Source organism: Blennius ocellaris (assembly GCF_963422515.1).
Source record: "Blennius ocellaris genome assembly, chromosome: 2".
Lineage (NCBI taxonomy): Eukaryota > Metazoa > Chordata > Actinopteri > Blenniiformes > Blenniidae > Blennius > Blennius ocellaris.
In genome coordinates, this window is record NC_137651.1 from 25,808,381 (window position 1) to 25,827,876 (window position 19,496).

A 19,496-nucleotide genomic window follows, 5' to 3' on the forward strand; every position below is an offset into this window, starting at 1 on the left:
AAATTAATCCTTAGAAATATCACTTTTCAAGTATTTCTTGGCACAGTCTCGATGTTTAAACAAGTCTTGTTTACTGGTGGTGGGATTTAAGCCTTCCTCACCTTGGCCATGTCACTGAGCACTGAACACAACAATTTTTTACTTTTCAAAGTTAGTCAAATCTATTTTTCTATCCCATTTTTTCTGAGGAAAAAAAAATTGAAGAATTCTGCACACATTAATATTTATCACCTTAAGACATCCTCTCTTATTACACAAATACACATCACCTGATATGCTCAAAACCAATAAGCACTCACGTTTATACAGCTTTAGAGTTGGAATTTCATCAAATGTAGGAGGAATACAAAAACTCTGGTTAGTTGTGCAAACCAACCGTAACATATAACATCTATCCCAATATAGAGCAGGGCTTTGTGTTTTGTGTCAAATATCAACAAACTCTTCATATCATTCAGGATTGGTCTGATAATGAAAAAAATTAGGCCCACCAGTTTGGCTCTAGTGAATAAATGCATCGTGCGTATGATAATTAGATCGATGGTTCAGGTCAAACTGCAAAATGGATGCAAATCCAAAGCCGATGACCCACCTTGGTAAAGTTCTCAACGAGTATTTCCACCACGATGTTCTGAAATTTGATGTTCATCATGGCGGCCACGGTCTCCTCCTGCGAGCGCATCAGCGTGGGTCCGAAGATGACCCCCAGGTTCGACACTGTCATCAGGTTGGACTGATTCTGTGCAGAAACTCTGAACCCACAAGACACAGACGTGAGTGTAGGACACAGTGTTGAGCTGATAGTTTCACTCTGCAACCTCGGAACCAAAAGTTGACATTTTCTGTTCCAGTCCAGCAGGTACCGACAGTTTTTGAAGACAAACTAACATCCTCGATCCGTGAAGACAGTTTAATTACTTGCAGCGATTTTTATCTTCTCTCACAGGCCTGCGCTTTCCTTGAAAGGCTGTGGCGTTACCGAATCATTAAAGGGAGACATACGTGACAAGGTGCTTTATTAGCAGCTCCAGCATTTCCTTGTTTCTTTCTGGCAGCTTATGAACCAGAGTGTGGACGGCACAGACCCGGTAGTTCTGGTCATCAGACTCTGAGGAGAAATCGAAACAATCAGGCTGGTGATGAACAACAGCAAGCTGCCAATTACCAACTTCCACAATCAAATTGCAGCTCTGGAATATCGGCCCCATAATATCGGACTACTGAGCCTGGTGTTTTACACAAACATCAGATTCAAGCTCAAATATAAATATTAATCAACTTGAAAGCACAAATAATCTCAAATCCAAAAAACACGAGTGTGATATGATGCACATAGCACATGGAAGTTTTGTGAAATGGACATGCTCTAATTGTTTCAGTCATTTTACTGATTTGATGTTCATACTGTCTGAATCACACGGCACCTACAAAGCTTATCTCATTTTAAAAGACTGAATTTAAAATAGTAAGAAATGGTTTCCTGTACTATTCATGAGTGTGTGCAGTTTTTAATTCGAACATACTGGAACAAATAATTCTGTTTAATGCTTAAAAAACAAAACAAAAGAAAGAAACAAAATGTATCTGTGATATTATAGAGATTAGTAACTTTTTATAACTTACTGACAGCCATGATAAAATCTTTGTGGAGCTTGAAAGTCGTTAGCGGCTCGGAGAGACACCTGGGGGAACAAAAACAACAGTCGTCATCTATCTGGTGAGTGACATGGGTCCTTTAAATGCAGCCCCTTTCCTTTGTGAGTCAGTGGCAGCGGTGAAAGGGTGACCGACTCCGGGGAGGTTTCAGGGAGGCATTATGGAGGTAATAATGGCTCCTGACAGTTAAAGACATGCAGCCGGCGGGGCGAGCTGACCTCAAGTAATTCTTCAGGCCGCTGGTGATGGTTTTGTTGTCCCACGTCTCCGGGTCCAAGTCCATATCCACAGGTGCTTTGGATGCTATTTTCAACACATTTAAGCACGTTTCATTGTTTTTGCGACAATTGAGCTGTGAACGGTCTGCAGAAAACGACGCGACCTGACATGAACAACATCATTTAGAGTAAGAGGGAGAGTGCATGTGTGACGTCTTACAGAGAAGGAAATGAGCCTCAGATATTCACTCAAGACATTTCCTGTTTGTAAGTATGACATGTATGCAAACAGGATTACTGTGGGTAATTCAATAAAGCCATGACAAAGTACTATCCAGTCCAGTGGCTGTTACTCTGTCACACCACAAGGAGGACCTCTTGCCTCACTCTGCTGTCACCAGCAATTTAAAAAAAAACTGGTTATTTAGACCCTGAAGCACATGAGTGACCTAGGCACGAGTGAATTGTTTTGCAATGCAATGTACGAGATGTTACCTTAAATCACAACTTACAAAAGACAGTGGTCATCAGCTTCTGTACTTTGGAGTTCACTCCTCCAATTCTGTACAGGCCCATTGTATTTATACCTGAGCAACAATGAATCACAGAGTGAATCATTTTACATATGCATTTATGAAATCCATCGTTAATCGAGTCATTGATACATTCATCTTGCACATTCCCACAACTCACCTCTCATCTCCACCAGGTCGATGCATTTTCTCACGAAGTTGAACCCTGCCTCATTAAGAAACGCTGCAACGCGACACAAGAAAGAGGGTTGCCACGTCAATTGCCGTCTGGGTTAACCACGCATCATGTAGGTATAATGAGCTCGCTCTCATGCCTGCTCTCAAACTAATAAGATACAACCAGTGTGCTGGAAGGCTGTGCGGTGTCAGCTGAGTGGGCGGATGTCAAATAATTGTGCTAATAAACACAGACAGCTATAGGTATTGACGTGGCTGCTTGATTTGTGTATGCTGGCATCTTTAGATGTTCATTCACATTCTCAGATAGTTAAATCAGTTCAGTTAGAAAGAAATGTGTGAAACATACTTACTCTCTTCCTTTTTGCTTAATATGGCTGGCAGGTTGTAAATCTGGAGAATATTTGCACAAAAAAATGCATTAAATGAAGGAGCTTAATTAAAAGAAACATTATACCCTACTATCTGTGCTGTAATTGGACTCTCCTCATAATAGCTCAGGTAGATAGTGACGTCATTTTGTTTGTTTGTCTTTATATTTCTAACTGAAACCACCAGGAGATGGTGCCAGTGAAGGTTTTCCATTTTCTTTCTTTTTTTTTTGGTGATATTGGACATCCTGGGCAAACAAACAGCAGCCAGCACATATTTCAAAAACAAACCAGGCAGAGTTCCTCACCGGCTCCTTGCCATCCATGGCCTCCAGCCACAACCTTCTGTTGGACTCTGACAGTGCCTGCAGTGTCATAACGCCGTGCCTGGAAAGATTTAAGAGAATAGCCCAGTCTCAGTCTGATCTCATTGCCTTGGGGGCCCCTGGACATACCATGTTTACACTGGCTAAGACCACTACAAAAGGACGAGTGGAACTAAAATAACTCGTGTGCAGTTTGCTTGATTTCAAACCGTGCCCTCAGTGGGCTTTGCGCTTCATGTTCCACTCCCAATTAAAAGCTACACACGTTTAATAGTAGCGTGATCATTTATTTTGCACCCAACATGCATGTAATGTCCCTCACCTTAAATTGTGTGAAGCTGCCCTGAGCTCCTGTTGCATATATCTGGAGCACTGCTTTCTTTAGTTGGTAATCACACAATCACACAGCATCATCTAATGGATGATCCAAAAACTGGACAATACCCAGGAGTGATAGTTAGTACAAGCATGGAGTCGTGTCAGCTTACATGTGGTGTAATTACCAGCCCCTGGATTTCACGTCACACTGACAGTTTGGAATTTATTTCATCAGGTTTTGCCTTCAACTCAAAACACTGAACAATGCCAACAACGTTGGAAGCATATTAAACGCCTCCTTCTAGAAATATTCACTCTGTTACTGTACTTCATATAACAAACAAGCACTTGCTTTTATTAGAAATATATCCTGCTAAATCCTCACAGAAGCTGTTGACAATAAGGTGGAACACTTTATGTTACGTACACCTCTGCATTTTTGATAAATAGTAACAGAAACACGTTTCTATTGCTTCCATCGGTTCTTGGCTATTTCTAAGTCATCTATTTGACTATTATTGTTAAAAACAGTATATCAATTTTGTTTTTGTTTTTAATGTGGTTAACTCATGTAGTGTACTCAATTACATGTTGAATCTTATTTTTGGTATCCCTGTGGTGTTTGCTTATTTATTTTTTAGATCACTTAGTTAATAGTTTATTGGTACTTTATTTGGTGTTTGTGAGTTCAATAGAAGCAGCTGACAATTTTAATCTGTCCATTTGTCTTAGTGTTCATCGATTTACTTATCCTTTGTACACGTTTACATATCCAACTATACATAAACGTTCCTCACTACTGATCCAGATCATCTACATATAGTACCTACCAAATTCATCCACTCACCCATCACCCACCGACCTACCTACCTACCTACCTACCTACCTACCTACCGACAAACAGAATTATATCCAAATAAATGAAATGTAAGTATTTAAATGGCTGAACGAATTTGGTGAACAAACAAAAAAGTGCAAGTCGGAGACGGTCGAGTGGATGAGGGCTGGTCTTCAGATGTAACCGCATGTTTATTATAATGAGGATGAATAGATGAGCCTGAAGCAGACTAGAGTTTGGCCCACATTGTCCTTGTGGTTAGAACACACACCTTGGGGCATCGCACTTTATGATAAATGGGATGAACTGTGAATAAACTGCAGTTACTGTCCATGTTCAGAAAACCGAGCTGAGGGTGAACTCAGAACCTGCCCAGCTGCTGTTGCATTGCAACATCAACACAATTATTTTCTGAAGTACACGTCACAATAATGAGCTCCCATCAACAACTTTGCAGCACTCGGTCGATGTTGCCAGTGTTAATCAGTTGACAGGCAATTAAAGCTGTATGAGACTTGTCCATTACTTCATCGTATGACCCACTAAAACATTAAGTGTAAATCAAATCCGAATTTTTCATAATACAACGGGAAAATAGGAAACTTCAGAAAAGAGATCAACTGATATTTAGAATGACATGAAGGAGTAAGTTATTAAAGAATAATGGTAGACAAAGAAAAATAATTCAACAAGGTGTCGGTGCCATTAGCCCTTATTGATCCTGTGATTTTTGATTTTGTGAACAGGAAAACAAACCAGCAGCGCTTTATTAGGTCTGGATTGGAGTGAGCACTACAATTAGCAGCACACATGCAGCACATGCAACTGCTCTGAGAGGGCAGCGATGGTCAGTTCACATACCGGACTTTACAGAAAAACTGAAGTGGTCTGAAAAGAGTTCCACGATAGATGTCGTTTCTACATCGACACGGACACAGAGAAAAGATGGAACGGGTTCAAAAAATAATCTGATAAATATGACTGTTGCAGACATAAGGCAAACACAGGTTGGAGAGGGAGGAGACTGGAGGAAACATGCAGGACAAAAACAGAGCTCAGGATATCTCACACGACTGAACTGAGTCTTTTAAAGATGTTAATCAAACCTGAACAGCTCTTGCATGTTCATGAGTCGTGTACTCTGAGGGCAACCGGGGTTAATTTTTCAGTATCAGAACACAAAATGCATGAAAACTAAACATCAACATGCATCAGTTTGAATAGAAGTTAGCTGTAAAAACAAACATACAAACAAAATCACAGCTCTCGGCTAATGCATCTTTCATAATTCATTCATAAAAGCGTGTCATACAAAAATTATCATTCACGAGGGCTGCACGATAGATTGCATATTGATCATCATAGTGATATAAATATTTGTCACATACATGTAGCATAAGACTGATTGAAGCGCAATAAATCAATATACATTCAAGCCTACATATTTCATCAGATGGAGCTCAGCAGCGAAAGAAGTCAACAAGTGATCATATTTGATTTCATTATTTCAACATTAATCATTACTGGTGGCAGCAGGAGTCCGACGCACAAAAATCAAGGAAAAATAACAACAAGCTTCTGAAATGCTGCTGACAGGAACTGCAGATGTGCATGTGATGTTAAAAAAAAAGAAGTGTCATTGTGTTTGGTTAAAATTGGGTCTAAGAGGAGCAATAGTACTGTTTTATACTAGTATAAAAAAGATCTCAACAATATGCATGACACCATAATTTCATGTGAACCCAGAAATCAAAGGCCGTGATTGGTTGACACATTAAATGTTTGTTTGTATGCTACACAATCATGCAGGTATTAACATGGGGTTAATAAACTATGCATATGCAAGTTGCATTTTTAAATTGTATTTTTCCGTGCGTAAAAACAGAACTTTTCTCGACCAAAGACATTATCGCATTTTCAGCTCATATCACGCAGCCCCGTCATTAACTATTTTACAAACTGGAGCTTACTGAACAACATATTACAATATATAACGGGCTATGCCAATTTATAGAAACTTGGGTATCTGCAGTCATTTTCCTGAAACACTCACAAGTGGTGATGATTAGAGCATTAAACATCACACTGAATGTATGTTGCTTTTTACTTTTTAAGAAAGTGTATCACAGACCTCTCCATGACTTCAATATCAAAGCAGAAACGCTTGTCGATGGAGTCTGTTTTCCTCCGAATGCAGGACTTGAGCTTGAACATCTCTGGCTGATTCAGGACGAGCCCATTCTGAAAACAAACATATTTATAGTTTAAAAAACCCACAAAAAACCCCGGAATGAAAAGAGAAAAATTTTTATTCTTTCATTTTGTCAATGCAAATCTAGAATAGAGAATTAAATGCAATCCAAGAACTTGTCAGAAAGTGCTCACATGGAGGTCAGTTGTTCTTTTATTGCAGTTTAGGCCCTGATACCACTTTTGATTTATCTGTGGTACCTTCAGCAAGGTCCTCAAACTCCTGAATGACTCCCATAGCTTCCTCGTGAAGGATGAAAAGCACTGGAAAAATCCTATTGCACCACAATGTACAGTACATGTGGCAAATATATGAATTGATTTGTTCTCCTTAAAGTCATTAATTAAGTGTTATGAAGTCAGTGTTTGTCATTGAAGCGCAACAGTCCCACTTTCTCATAGTCAGAAAATACATATCTGAAAGAACTGGGATCTTTTCAATCGGGAAGTAGGAAAAAGGTCTGAGAATCTAACCAGGACTTGTGCATGTATGCAAGAAATAGAATATCTTTGTAATAAACCAAACAACAAAACACATTAGCATTTTTATGTGTAAAAGTAACTTTTGAAGCTATGTAGTATTGTTTCATTGGATTGTGTGGGTGATTACGTCTTTTTTTATGGCACTTTTTCTGGGGCTGCCTTGTGGAACGTTTCTTGTCGTCATGGAAGCTGGATTTCCCCAACTGGTAACTTTCCAAGTTCCTGAGCTGCATGGACTCCCACAAAGCCCGATAACAAAGATCTCATTACAGTCAGGTGAGTTAGAGCAGGACATGCAGCATCCACGGCGGCACTGCATTACGCTTACAGAGTGAGTCATTCCTGATAAAGTAAACCTATTAAAAGATGTACAAAGTTATAAGGTTATTTCTTCTATTACTTTTCTTGGTATTTGTTGATTTTATTACATGAGAACCATTTTCTTCGCCTAGAGTTAGCAAGTCTTCTGTTTTCTGTGCCCAAATTGGCAGATCAGCAGCTTTGACTTTTTGTATTTTTTATTTTCCCCCCTCGGGGAGCCGAGACACTCTTTTAAGCCTCCAGCAGGCTCTTTGTTTCACCCACACAGATTACACAGGCTCACTCTTTACTGTGCTTTTAACACATGGATGTGCAAATAAACTGAACAAAACCATCCTCCATCCATCTTCAATTCCCACTTTAGGCCAATTTGGGGTTGCAGAGAGTTGGAGATTAACACGGCAAATATTTGGTGAAAGGCAAGGTAAACTGTACTGGACAGCTTGAGATAGATCATTAGACATACAGACACGCCCCGTTTACACAACATCATTTCAAATGAAGTCGTTGTTTTTGAGCTTTCATGTTAGAATACATTTTGAAAACGATACACAGAAACAGCAGATATGCTGAAATGAACACAGTTTTCATGTTGGGCCACGAACTGATTGCATTGTTGATTGTTTCTGTGATGACACCACATAAACGTGCGAAGAGAACAATATGCTATAAACAGTAAAAATGGCAAGTTCACAGACATTCGTATGGAAAGACGATCAAGTTGGATTGTTCTTTTGAGTTTTCACTTGATAACTCCAAATTGATCTCTGGTTTTCGTGAATGCTAACCAGGGCTGCACAATGTATCCTGAATGGATCAATGTCACAATATATTATAGTAATAGAATGATTAAACTGTGATAAATAAGACTTAAATGCACCTTGCTGTTTGTGCTCTGCAAATTGAAAAGGAAACATTTGAAAAAATGTGTGATTAGATGTGATTAATTTGCATAAATTGCATAATTAACTTAAAAAAATAAACTTGGACTGGATTACTTGAGAGTAAAAGTTTTCAAAGCACAAGGTGTTTACCTCATACCTAAGTGCTGACTACTTCATGCATCATCTTTAGGCACTTTATTAAACTTAAAACTACCACATCTGATGGCGAGAAGCATTGGATGACAATTTAGAGTCACCAATTAACCTTAAATTGCAAGTTTTTGGACTGTTGGAGGAAACAAAACTGCAGTACCTGGAAAATACACACGCACACAAAGAAAGAATGTGCAGAATACACATGTAAAAAGCCTCTCTTGCCCATCTCAGATTGAACCAGTAACTGTGTTATAAACAAGGTTCAAACTTAAAATGTTTGTTCCTGCCATGAAGCACTAAACTAAACTAAAGTACCTGCTTCCCATTGGACTTGATTTCAGTGTTGCTCATGGTGAAGGTCTTGTTGCCTTTCTCGTACGTGCAGTAGTGACGTATCCATGTGCATCCCAGAGGGCCTGAGAACAAAATAAAAGACATGGAGAACAAGAAAATAACATTTGAGAGCCAAAATATTTTTTTTCTCTGAATCACAAGCTTCTTGAAGGACTTCTGAAAATCAATTTGCAATTACACTGTGATAAATCAAAAGTTGTTTATCGCTGCTGATAAAAATCTACCATTTGTGGTGAACCAACCCCCCCCCCCCGTATTTGAGAACACATCTAAGTGAATCAGTAAACAGGATGAATTATGAGCTGTGTGAGAGGATCTCCTCTGTACAGGCCTGGGAGAACTCCAGACATGTTTATGGTGACGGATGTAAAGCCAGGCACTTCTAGGCCAAAGGAGGTAGGGGTGGTGGCAGTGAAGGAGACTCACGTTTCTCCTGGACGTACAGGAAGCCCTCCATCGTCCACTGGCCTGGAGGCTTGTAGTCCTGATCCGCAGACCTTATCCTCTTCATCAGCTTCTCTACTTCCTGCTTGGTGCTCACAAAGTTGTTCCGCGTCTGAGTGGAGAATGGGAAACAATGCCATCAAGCCCGATGAATTTCTGTGCACTGACATGTCTTTTCTTTGCATGTGTGTGACGGTGTGATTTATCATCTCAGAAACACTTCTATTGTGCCTCCATAAAAGGAAGAAAAATAAAAGGTCAAACGACTGACAAATGCCTCATATCTGTACAGCTGCATGAGCACACCTGGGGAGAAGAATAATCAACCTATTGAAAAACCATTTGGATTGCATGTGTTCCCATTAGATGACAGTCTTATTACATTGTGAGAAATATAATTGAGGTAATCTCAAATCAGCACGAAGTGTGAGATGATGATGTTTTAGTACACCCCCCCCCCCCCAGGTCAAAAAGGTCAAAATGGGGCTGTTTCATATCTCTGAGTAATGCTGAGACGGCTTCACCTCCTCCCGCCCCCATTAGAGCTCTCTGCATCTGAGGACATGGAGGGTTAGCGAGGGGAAGTTGTCGGGGCAATGCAGCCGACATTTTGGGTCAGAGAGAAATTTGGATCCTAGCGCTGCTCGTGGCGGGGTCACAGCAATGACGGTATGGGCCATGGCAGCAGCTGCGGTGGAACTCACAACTCTTCTTTTTGTTTTTTTTACATGCTACCATTAAATGTCCTGCAGTGACCGCCTGCAACGCAACACTGCAAACATTGATCAAGTCTGCAGCGAAAAATTGTATTTTATCATGCAGCAAGCCACTTGTGAAAAATTCGCTGTTTATATCGGGCATGATAAGCCAAGGAATCTGATTATGCGGCCAGTTGCCTTTGTGAATGCCCCCCGACGTGTTGAGACTTACATTCTGTAGGTTGAATTGCAGTTGCTGCTTGTATGGCTCAAATTCGTGAGCCAGCTCATATCCTTCATGGTAGAATGTAAACAAACCCTGCAGAAAGGCCAGGAGCTGAAGAAGAAGAATATTTAATGGCAGTACAACCAGTTAATACACACTGAACAGCTTAATTACCAAGGAACAACTTAGAACACAAGATAAACTGTAAAACACAGCAGAAGGTTAAGGCTGGTGCAAAGCAAAGAAGAGTGCATTAAAAATGGCTTTTATCACTTAATGCAAATTAAAAAGTGAATTTCTGGAAGACAAATCAGTACTTTGTGTGACCAGTTTGTGATTGAAGGGACTATTCTGTGTGTATTACTACAATACCTGCCTGCCCCACTAAAGATTAAATTGAGCTGTTTCTGGCCGATGAAATGAAATGCATTTGACAACCCCTGATCTATCGCATGTAAATGGAGTAAATGAAAATCCTCAAATGAAATGAAATGTAAATTTAACTGATTTAAAGTGGAATATCAAATACAGTTTGAATAAAGAGAAAAAAAATGTATAATACATACCAAAAAAAAAAATCCCAACATTTCCTTAGAATAAATTAGAATAACAAAAAATACTTCAAAATTTAATTAGAAAAAAATAAATAAATAAAAATGAATACAATTTTCACTTCAAATAAACTTTCTGAAACACAATAGAATAGACAGAAATCGATGTAATAAAATATAAATACATGGTTGTTTAATGTTTAGTCCTTTGGCCTCATAGTGAGAATTTCCCCAGTTCAAGTCTGAGCGCGAGAGTTTTCATGTTCTCCCTGTGCAAAGATATGTGTCTCTGTTTACCCTGTAAATGTAGAAATGGAAGGAAGAAATAAAATAAATCAAAACATTAATTAAATAAAGTTCACCCAGCCAGTAGTGAACTGTGTTAAGATGAAAGATCTGTGGGAGCCACACCAGCTCCCCTGCATCGTGTATCTCCTGGAATGATGCTTCATAATAAACTCTATGTTTTGGGATGTTTTACTGGGCTGCAGAATGAATCTGGAGCCAATTATCCTTCCTGTTGGTATTACATGATGGATAAGGAGCCATTTATGACACCAGCCTAAAACCCTTGCACAATATTGTAAATACGTCATTCACGAACACCAGAAATAATCAAACCTTTTTAAAAAAAAATAAAACACAGATTTACCAGTTTGTATAAATGTTAAACAATAATAAGAAGCAAATTCAATAAAATGATATTGAGTTCAAGCCATAGAAAAGTTTGTGAGAGTTCTTCATGGCTGATAAATATTGATCTTATTTCTTCCCTACAATACACAAACACCTCCATCATTGTGGAGAGAAAATCCCGTCCGTATTGTTGGAGGAAATACTGATCCCATCGCTTGCATTGAGCATCCCACAAACATACAGCTTCTCTCAGTCAAATCCTTAGACACAACCGCTGATTTGATTTCCAGGACGCGGCCTGCTATATCAAATGTTCAAGGATGAACCGTCTTATCATGGCCCAGATTCATCATAGGCAAGGTTGAGCCTTGTCATTTTCTCCGGCATGACCTGAGACCGGGGGATTTACATTTCTGGCCTGTGCATGTGGCTCTGTTGGCAGTGGGTGAAAACAAACGGAGGAGATGCTTTTAAAACAGCCCCTTTTAATCCACGTCCCGTTTCCCACATATTTAACAGTGATTTTAATATTTCATGCTAACTTCTGTGGTGAAAAGGTTAGAACTGACTCCAAGTATTTGTAAGGTGGCAGCCTTTATAAAGCCTTAGTTCTTTCGACATTTCAATTAATTACACCCAGTGGTTTTCTCAAAAAAATCAACTATTTCTATGAATATGAATAGAATATTAGGTGGAATATTTACACTCATTAGTTCACCGAAATCTTGCCCACTTTTAGCTGATGGAACATATTTGGTATTAAGTATATGAATTTTAGTCTTAAACTTAATTCAAAGCTCTTTTTGGTTGATTGACTTAAAACCTTGAGATTATGGAATCGATCTTCATCCATTTAGTACTGCCTCAATGCCTAACCTAAACATTAATCTAGCATAAGCAATAATCCAAAACTCCTAACTGTGATGGCTCGACTGAGCCCCAGAACTACAGGATTTGTGAAGTATCCCCGCTCTGCGGTGGTCAGTATCTATAAAATGTTGTCCAAGGGAGGACGAGTGATGAATTGGCGACAGGTTCAAGGCTTTCCGGTGCACGAGGCCCCACATCACAATTTCAGGACTTCGTGAAGACCTGCTGCTGACGTCATGGTGCTGGTTACATCAGCGTCAGAGTCCATTATTTGATGGATCAGGGTTGTTTTGGTCTGTACTTCTGGTCCCACATCTTCAGACGTTGGGTACTTTTTGTATTGTGTCATTCTCTACTGGCACTGCAATAATGTTGTGTGTATGTCTATTATTCATGTATACCTTTCCACATACTTTTTCACATACTGACAGTCACTTGTTGCTTTGAGAGATAAAAAAACAAACAAAAAAAAAACTCATAAAAAAAAGCTGAGCAGCAATAATAGACCTGCACAAAATTAGCCCAGTAATCATAATGTTACGGCTGATTGGTGGATGTGAGAGATGTAAAAGAGGCCCGTGTTCACTCGAGGGAGGAGGTAGCAGACATCAAAAAAGCACCTTTCATCAACAATCTCTGTTTCTTTGACTACACGCCACCTCAACTAATCTGTTCGCTACACCCAGAGCTAAAAGCCAAAGCAATTACAGCGTCTTCAGTATGCATCCAGCAGCGAAATGAGCACAATTATCCGAACTCTTACCGGCTCCACAAACTCAAATTTCTTCTTTTCTTGCACTTCTTGTATTTTGAAAACATACTCGAGGGATGCGTCGTAGAAGAGCTGCCTCTCCTTATCGATCTGGGTGTCAGCCTAAGAACGAACGGACAAACAAACAGGGGTTAGTGGTCGAACAACGAGCGAGGTCAAACCTCAGACATAAAAGTTTATTGCATACTTCACCACATGGAAGTGGTGTGTTCACTCAGAGAAGTAAAGAAAAGTGCAGAAAGCAGCAGTATATTTATAGAAAACACCATAAAACAGCATTATTCAGAGACATGTTGGGGATGTAAAAGTTTGTTTTGGTTTTACCTCCTGCAGATACGCCTCCTTCTTTTTGGATGACAAGCCGAGGTGTCTCTCAAGAGTGGAGTAGTACTTCTCCGTTTCCTTATCGAATTTCTTCTTTCCTTCCTAAAGAGATCCACATGAAAGGCTTAAGTATTAGAAATGTGTCACACTCCTGTTCTGAACGCAGATGTGAGTGATCAAGCCACCACTAGGGGGGAGTCTAACTGCATTTGCCACGAATCCTTTAAAATTCATGTCAATAGATTATTGAGGGTCATAAAAGTGGCATATGACATGTGTAATGACGAGCAGGCAATATCGGCATGACTGTGCATTATCAATAAGGGCTTCTGAGAAATATATGCGCTGTAATTCTCACCGTGCCCCCAGCTGGGGACATAAGTTCACAGCAAAATACATAACACTGTAAATCACCTATAGCATAATGCATCTGGCGCACTCACAGACAGGACACAGCGGGCACTGTTTGCATTTTCCCTCCTTGTTATGCTCCACTTTCCACCTGCAAAGACGAGTCAATCGCGACGAGAAGGCAGGATTCAGAAAGGGTGTTTCCAAAGGACTTAGAGGAAGGCCAGATGCTCATCTATACAGCATATAGAGTGAGAGATTGCATATTTCACCCTCCTATTTGCAGGCGTTAATCATACTCTGTCCAAGCAGAGAGAACCTGTCTGCATGAGGGCACTCAAGTGTCTTGTCTGTAAGTCTGACCTCTAAACCGAGCTTTGCCTGCCTCGCGCAGGTCTCCCTACACACTGATTCAGGCAGGATGTGCTGAAAACAAATGTGACTGAATGGCCACTGTAACTAGATCCTGCTTGTTTGTTTTCATTCCCATGGCCCTGAAATTTAGCAAGTCTAATCTACTAATGACTGATATGACCTAGAACTGCGCTCTGCCTCAACAACCCTCCCCACAGCCGGTTAAACAGCACCGCGGAATCCACCACCAGACACGGTAACCCCTCCTACATGACTACAATCACAAGTATAGCAACAAAATCAATAGATAATTTCATGTAGTAGCATCTTATTTCCATCTTTCATGTCATGTCTGGTCCAGAAATTATACTTTGTGGAAAGAGGAGAGATAAAAATCAATCGAACATAAGCCTGCTTTTTCTGTAAAAAAAAAAAAAAAAGGAAATAACCAGATGGATAGTAAAATAAATATATGATTAAATGTGACATCACGTTGACAGGAAATAAATTTCCCTGCAGATTTTTATATTTTTCTTTATTTATTAAAGAACAAAAAGAAGCTGGCTGTCTGCTCGACTGTCGTGACTGCTGTTGACGTGACATTATTTTGTGAGCCTGCATACAACGGAAGCCCTGGGGTATGTACTAAGACACACATGCGCACGCACACACACACACACACACACGCAGAGGATCACATTAAATTAAGAGCTTTCGGTTTAGCTGAGTCCAACAGTAACAGCAAAGCTTTCGGCCGACTGCTGACCAGTGTGTGAACATGTCCTCCCCCCCCCAAAAAAAAAAGAGAAAGCCTGCGTACATCTGGAGCAACACTTTCACACTTACAAAGAGGCAGACAGTGACTCAGAGCTGCAGTGAGTCTGTGAGGCACAGTCAGCCTGATTAAGTCACCCAAAGTGTGCTGCTTTGTTTTGATCCAAGCAGGACGTGTACAAACTGGTGCTACCATAATAATACCCCAGCAGAGCACCAGGTGTGTTTTTGGCCTGTACATGTGTTGAGCAACCCCGCCTCCCAACCCACCCACCCACCCAGATATGGTGGTGCAATCAGTGAGGAATACGAGTGATTTAAATTGCAAAGAATGTCCTTCAGAGAGAAAAAAAAAAAAAAAAACGAAAAAAAGGTGACTGCATTGCAAGCGGGAGGCTTTTGAAGACCCCCTGACATGTGGGGAAGAGAAGACATTGGGTGTGGATGAATATATACCCCCGAGCATATATGATGAGGTGGATGCCTGCGTCTGAGAGTAATCAGCTGGCTGGCAATGAATAAAGTCAGAGCACTTCCCAACACTGCGCCGTGCACAAAAACACACATGAAACCATCACTTGGGAGATTTCCTCATCTGATTGCTTTGTTCGCGCTCATGAATAAATCAGATGCAGGAAGAGAATATTCTGATGCATAGTGCTCTGTAGTGGAATCTCTGACTGGTGATGTCTCATGTTGCTGTTAAGAGGCCTTTGATGGTGGCTGGAGCAGGGGCAACTTTGCTAATAGCAACTATAACGTCGGAAGGAGGTAAACAATGAGGGAAAAACTGCGGGCGGTATGTCTTCCAGTCATCAGGTGTTGTCTGCGAGGATGCTGGGAACTGACGCGAAGACCGCGCGGGGGGGGATATTTTGGCGTGACGTAACGTTGCCGGTTTTCACATTGACTCTAATGAGCCTCAATGTCATCTCTGACAGATGTAAGCAGCAAGCTGAGGTTGTCCGAATACATAGAAAGAGAAATCTCAAGCCATCACACTGTTTTACACTCCCTTATTTGTATCCAACACTGTAGAATAATAGTGACTTCAATTGTCAGCATGGCATAACATGCAGCGCATGTCACCACATGTTCATTTTAAATGGATCCTCAGAGCATTGACAGGAAAAGGGCAAATTCTGTACCCCACCTCAATGAGCTCATTAGAGGTAGCTAATTGGAGCAGGAGCCCAGAATGGTGATTAAATAGCAATAGTTTGGTTATTTTGATGCTCCGCCACACGAGCTGATCCTGGTTCCACGGGGGGTGGGGTTTGGGGGGGACAGGAGGGAACAGAAGGCTTCTGCAGAAGCTCGGCTACTTTGCTGCAAAGCCGGGAATGTCTCCCCTCCTTACCTGGGGTCCCACTTCTGCAGGAGACATCGCAGGAAGCGAGAAGTTGGCCAATTAACAAGAGGTAATTACAAACATCTGCTTCTGAAGGCTTGAAAAACAAGACTTCTAAATAAAACCTGTTTAATGCATGAGGCAAAGCTTCAGTTGAGAAATTTACATTTGATCTGTGCTTTAGCTCATTGTGACACAAGATGAAATTAAACTAGAGAAACAAGAAATGAAAGCAGCAAACTCAACGCCTGAGTAAAGCTGAAAGAAGGTGGAAAAAAGGAGCTAAAATCAATCTTCAAAAGCTTCTTTTATGATTATGGTGAGAAAAAAGTCTTGACAAGCTCTGCTTGAATATAGGTCTATATACTGTATGCGAAAGATCCCCCAGGCATCTCCCTGTCAAGATCAACCTAAACCTTTTTCTCACCACTGAACTTAAAGATAACAACTGGGAAAGAGAGGGAAAAAAAAAAAACCTTCAGTCTCCACGGTTGGAAATCTTTGCTGGCACAAAACATCTGGTGATTGTTTGAGTCGAACTATGACATATGTGTGATGGTTCAGTGGTGAGGACCAGTCTCATCTCATATGGCCACTTTTCCAGTAACAAGTAATCGAATGCATTACTATTTCTAAACAAGTAATCAGATTAAAGTTACTTCTTCAAGTCACTGTGCGTTACTATTGCAGCATTCAGCAGGGCGAGTTTCTTGTCTGTAAAGTCGCTTTATTATTAAACAGAACTGGGCCGCTGGTTGTCACTCCTCCAAACACACACGTCATTTCTGCAGCGTGCTCCACACGCTCACCTGACCCACCCTCTTCTCCAATTAATCAATCAATCAATCAATCAATCAATCAATAAAAAATGTGGAACAGTCATTATTTCTATATGGACGGATGGAAGCATGGAAGGATATAGAAGATAGATAGATGGTTATATAAAAATGGATGGATGGATAGATGAAAGAAAGAAGATTGATTAACATTTTTTCAACTTTGGGATTGTGGTAACAGGAAATTATTCACAATATTTCAGTTAAATTCAGTTGTATTTACATAGTGCAGTTTACAAGAGCCATCTCATGGCGCTGTTATGAAGAAACAATTCTTTATGAGTGAGTGTAGGTGACAGTGGACATCTTGGGAGAAATGTCGGCAGAGCGAGACTGAGAAGAGTACGCTTTCTGTTAGGGGATCATACGAGACATCTGTATTTAATATCAATATCAAAGATTTCCCATCTGAAAAAAACACATTTTATAATAAGATCCAGTTAAGACATTTTTCTGACCTTAGTTTCAATTCAATTTTGAGAGTTGCTGCATCCTGCTTTGAAAGTTAATGATGGCATTGTTTATTGAACTTTAACTTTCCGCTAGCTGTGACTTCATTTAGAAGGATTTTTCCCACAACAGTTTGGCTTTATTAAACCCAAAGGCAGTGGGAACCTGTCAGGAAGAGGAAAAAAGGGGAAATTACAGAGAAAAAAGTGACACAAAACAGTGACAATATGCAGTGCATTCAGTGTCCCTCTGCACCACAGTAGTAACCACGCTTGCAGGTGTTATAAAACAACTACAAGCCTCTCTGTCTGTTCATCCTGGAAAGTCATTCCATAAAGCAGATGATATTGACAAGTAGATAAAGGGTCAAAACAAAAATCCATGTGTGCACCAGGAAATGGACTTCCGTAAAGAGAGAAATAAGATTAGCTATTGATGAAAGTTAACCATCAATTATCTACTCCAGCAGTAGGGATGATATAATAGATTATGTGTGAGTTAGTTAGAACCAGTCTGAGCTTTCTTTGTGGAGCTTGTACGTCTTTTCCCTGTAGGTGTGTAGGGGCTTTCCGATGCGATCCACAGACGTTTGCTAAGCATGTCTTTCAAGAACCAAAAATGTCTGGGTAAACACAGTAATCTTTCTAACAAATCTAGCTGCATCATAAAAGATGCTGGGCATGTTGAACATTAGAACACCCAATTCTGATTCTTCTTTTTTTTTCTTGCTATTTTAGAGATATATGCATTTTAAAAAAAAAAAATCAAAACAGCACAAATCACTTTTTTCAAAGCCACTTTTATATTTGTCATTATAAATTGGATGTGTATGAGCTGGCTTACAAAGTGACCTCAAAGTGTTCTTGGCCATCATATATTATATATATATATATATATATATATATATTATATCAAGACAAAATTAAATGGTTTGTGGCCATTGAACTAAAATGTGTTTGACACCCCTGCTATAGTCTTTGTGGAGTTTGCATGCTGCCCTGGTGGTATGGCTTCCAAAAACATGCAGCATAGGTTATTTAGTGACTGTATATTGCTGGTATGCTAATGACATCGGCTACAGTTTCCTGCAGTCCTAACACTTACATTGCAGGTACAGACAACGGCTGGATAAATTCGATAGATGGCGTGTAATGAGAAACCTGTTCTTGTGAGTTTAACATTAATATGAATTATTTATCACACAATAAAAAAATTATGCACAACAGTCTAGACTCACCATACTTACCATCCTTTTACTATTAAATCACATCTTAATATTGCCACTGGCCGGATCTCATTCTAATTTAATACACAAGTGGGAACTTCTGCTTTTAGACAGGTGAACACTGAACTTTCTAGTTTTACTTTGACTGTGTGGTGAAATGCTGATGATCAGGAGAAAAAGTAATTACTTACCGACAGATTGTTTTAATGGAGTTTCTGCTTTTGGGGTTAAGGTGCAGTGGAAAGTTATGGGACAAATATGAGACAGCTGAAAGGAAATGTATTTAATCTGCATCACATTATTTATGCGATTTATATTTTTAGTTTGGGCAAGTTTGAGTCAGAGAGCCATAAGTAGTGGTGTCATTCAGTTTTTTCTCCCTATCTGACAACAGAGAAAGTATTTTTAAAAGCCTTCCACATTCATATTGTACTAATGCAGTGGGCCTAGTTTGGTTTGTTACTAAATATATAAAGTGGAAATGTTTATTATGAAACATCTGCACTATGTATGCTTGCATATCTACAGATTATTACTCTCATTTTGATCATGCTGCAGACTGTAGTTTAACACAGTGGTTGTACTGCAATATAGTGGTGATACATTGTGATCTAAGCCTACAAAATAAAAAAAATAAAAAACTGTATACTTTTTTAGATTATTTAATTTGTTTATCATCTATTTGATAGTGATGAAAATGTGAAAATATTAGAAAGGTTCTTGCTTTGAAGGCATTATAAGACTCACCA

At 39.8% G+C, this 19,496-nt stretch overlaps 1 protein-coding gene across 1 annotated transcript in view; it reads right to left on the minus strand.

Moving 5' to 3' along the window:
• The window catches only part of arhgap42b (Rho GTPase activating protein 42b), an 82,336-nt gene that overhangs the window by 6,523 nt on the left and 56,317 nt on the right, over positions 1-19,496 (minus strand). The window contains exons 5-19 of the mRNA XM_080510087.1: positions 13,407-13,508; positions 13,074-13,184; positions 10,260-10,364; positions 9,312-9,441; positions 8,847-8,947; positions 6,569-6,678; positions 5,299-5,355; positions 3,264-3,342; positions 2,938-2,977; positions 2,568-2,630; positions 2,387-2,461; positions 1,875-1,959; positions 1,624-1,682; positions 1,003-1,108; positions 593-752 (exon numbers count right to left, since the gene is read on the minus strand). Of these exons, the coding sequence (XP_080366213.1) occupies positions 593-752; positions 1,003-1,108; positions 1,624-1,682; positions 1,875-1,959; positions 2,387-2,461; positions 2,568-2,630; positions 2,938-2,977; positions 3,264-3,342; positions 5,299-5,355; positions 6,569-6,678; positions 8,847-8,947; positions 9,312-9,441; positions 10,260-10,364; positions 13,074-13,184; positions 13,407-13,508 (1,383 nt within the window). The remainder of the gene's footprint in view (positions 1-592; positions 753-1,002; positions 1,109-1,623; positions 1,683-1,874; positions 1,960-2,386; positions 2,462-2,567; positions 2,631-2,937; positions 2,978-3,263; positions 3,343-5,298; positions 5,356-6,568; positions 6,679-8,846; positions 8,948-9,311; positions 9,442-10,259; positions 10,365-13,073; positions 13,185-13,406; positions 13,509-19,496) is intronic.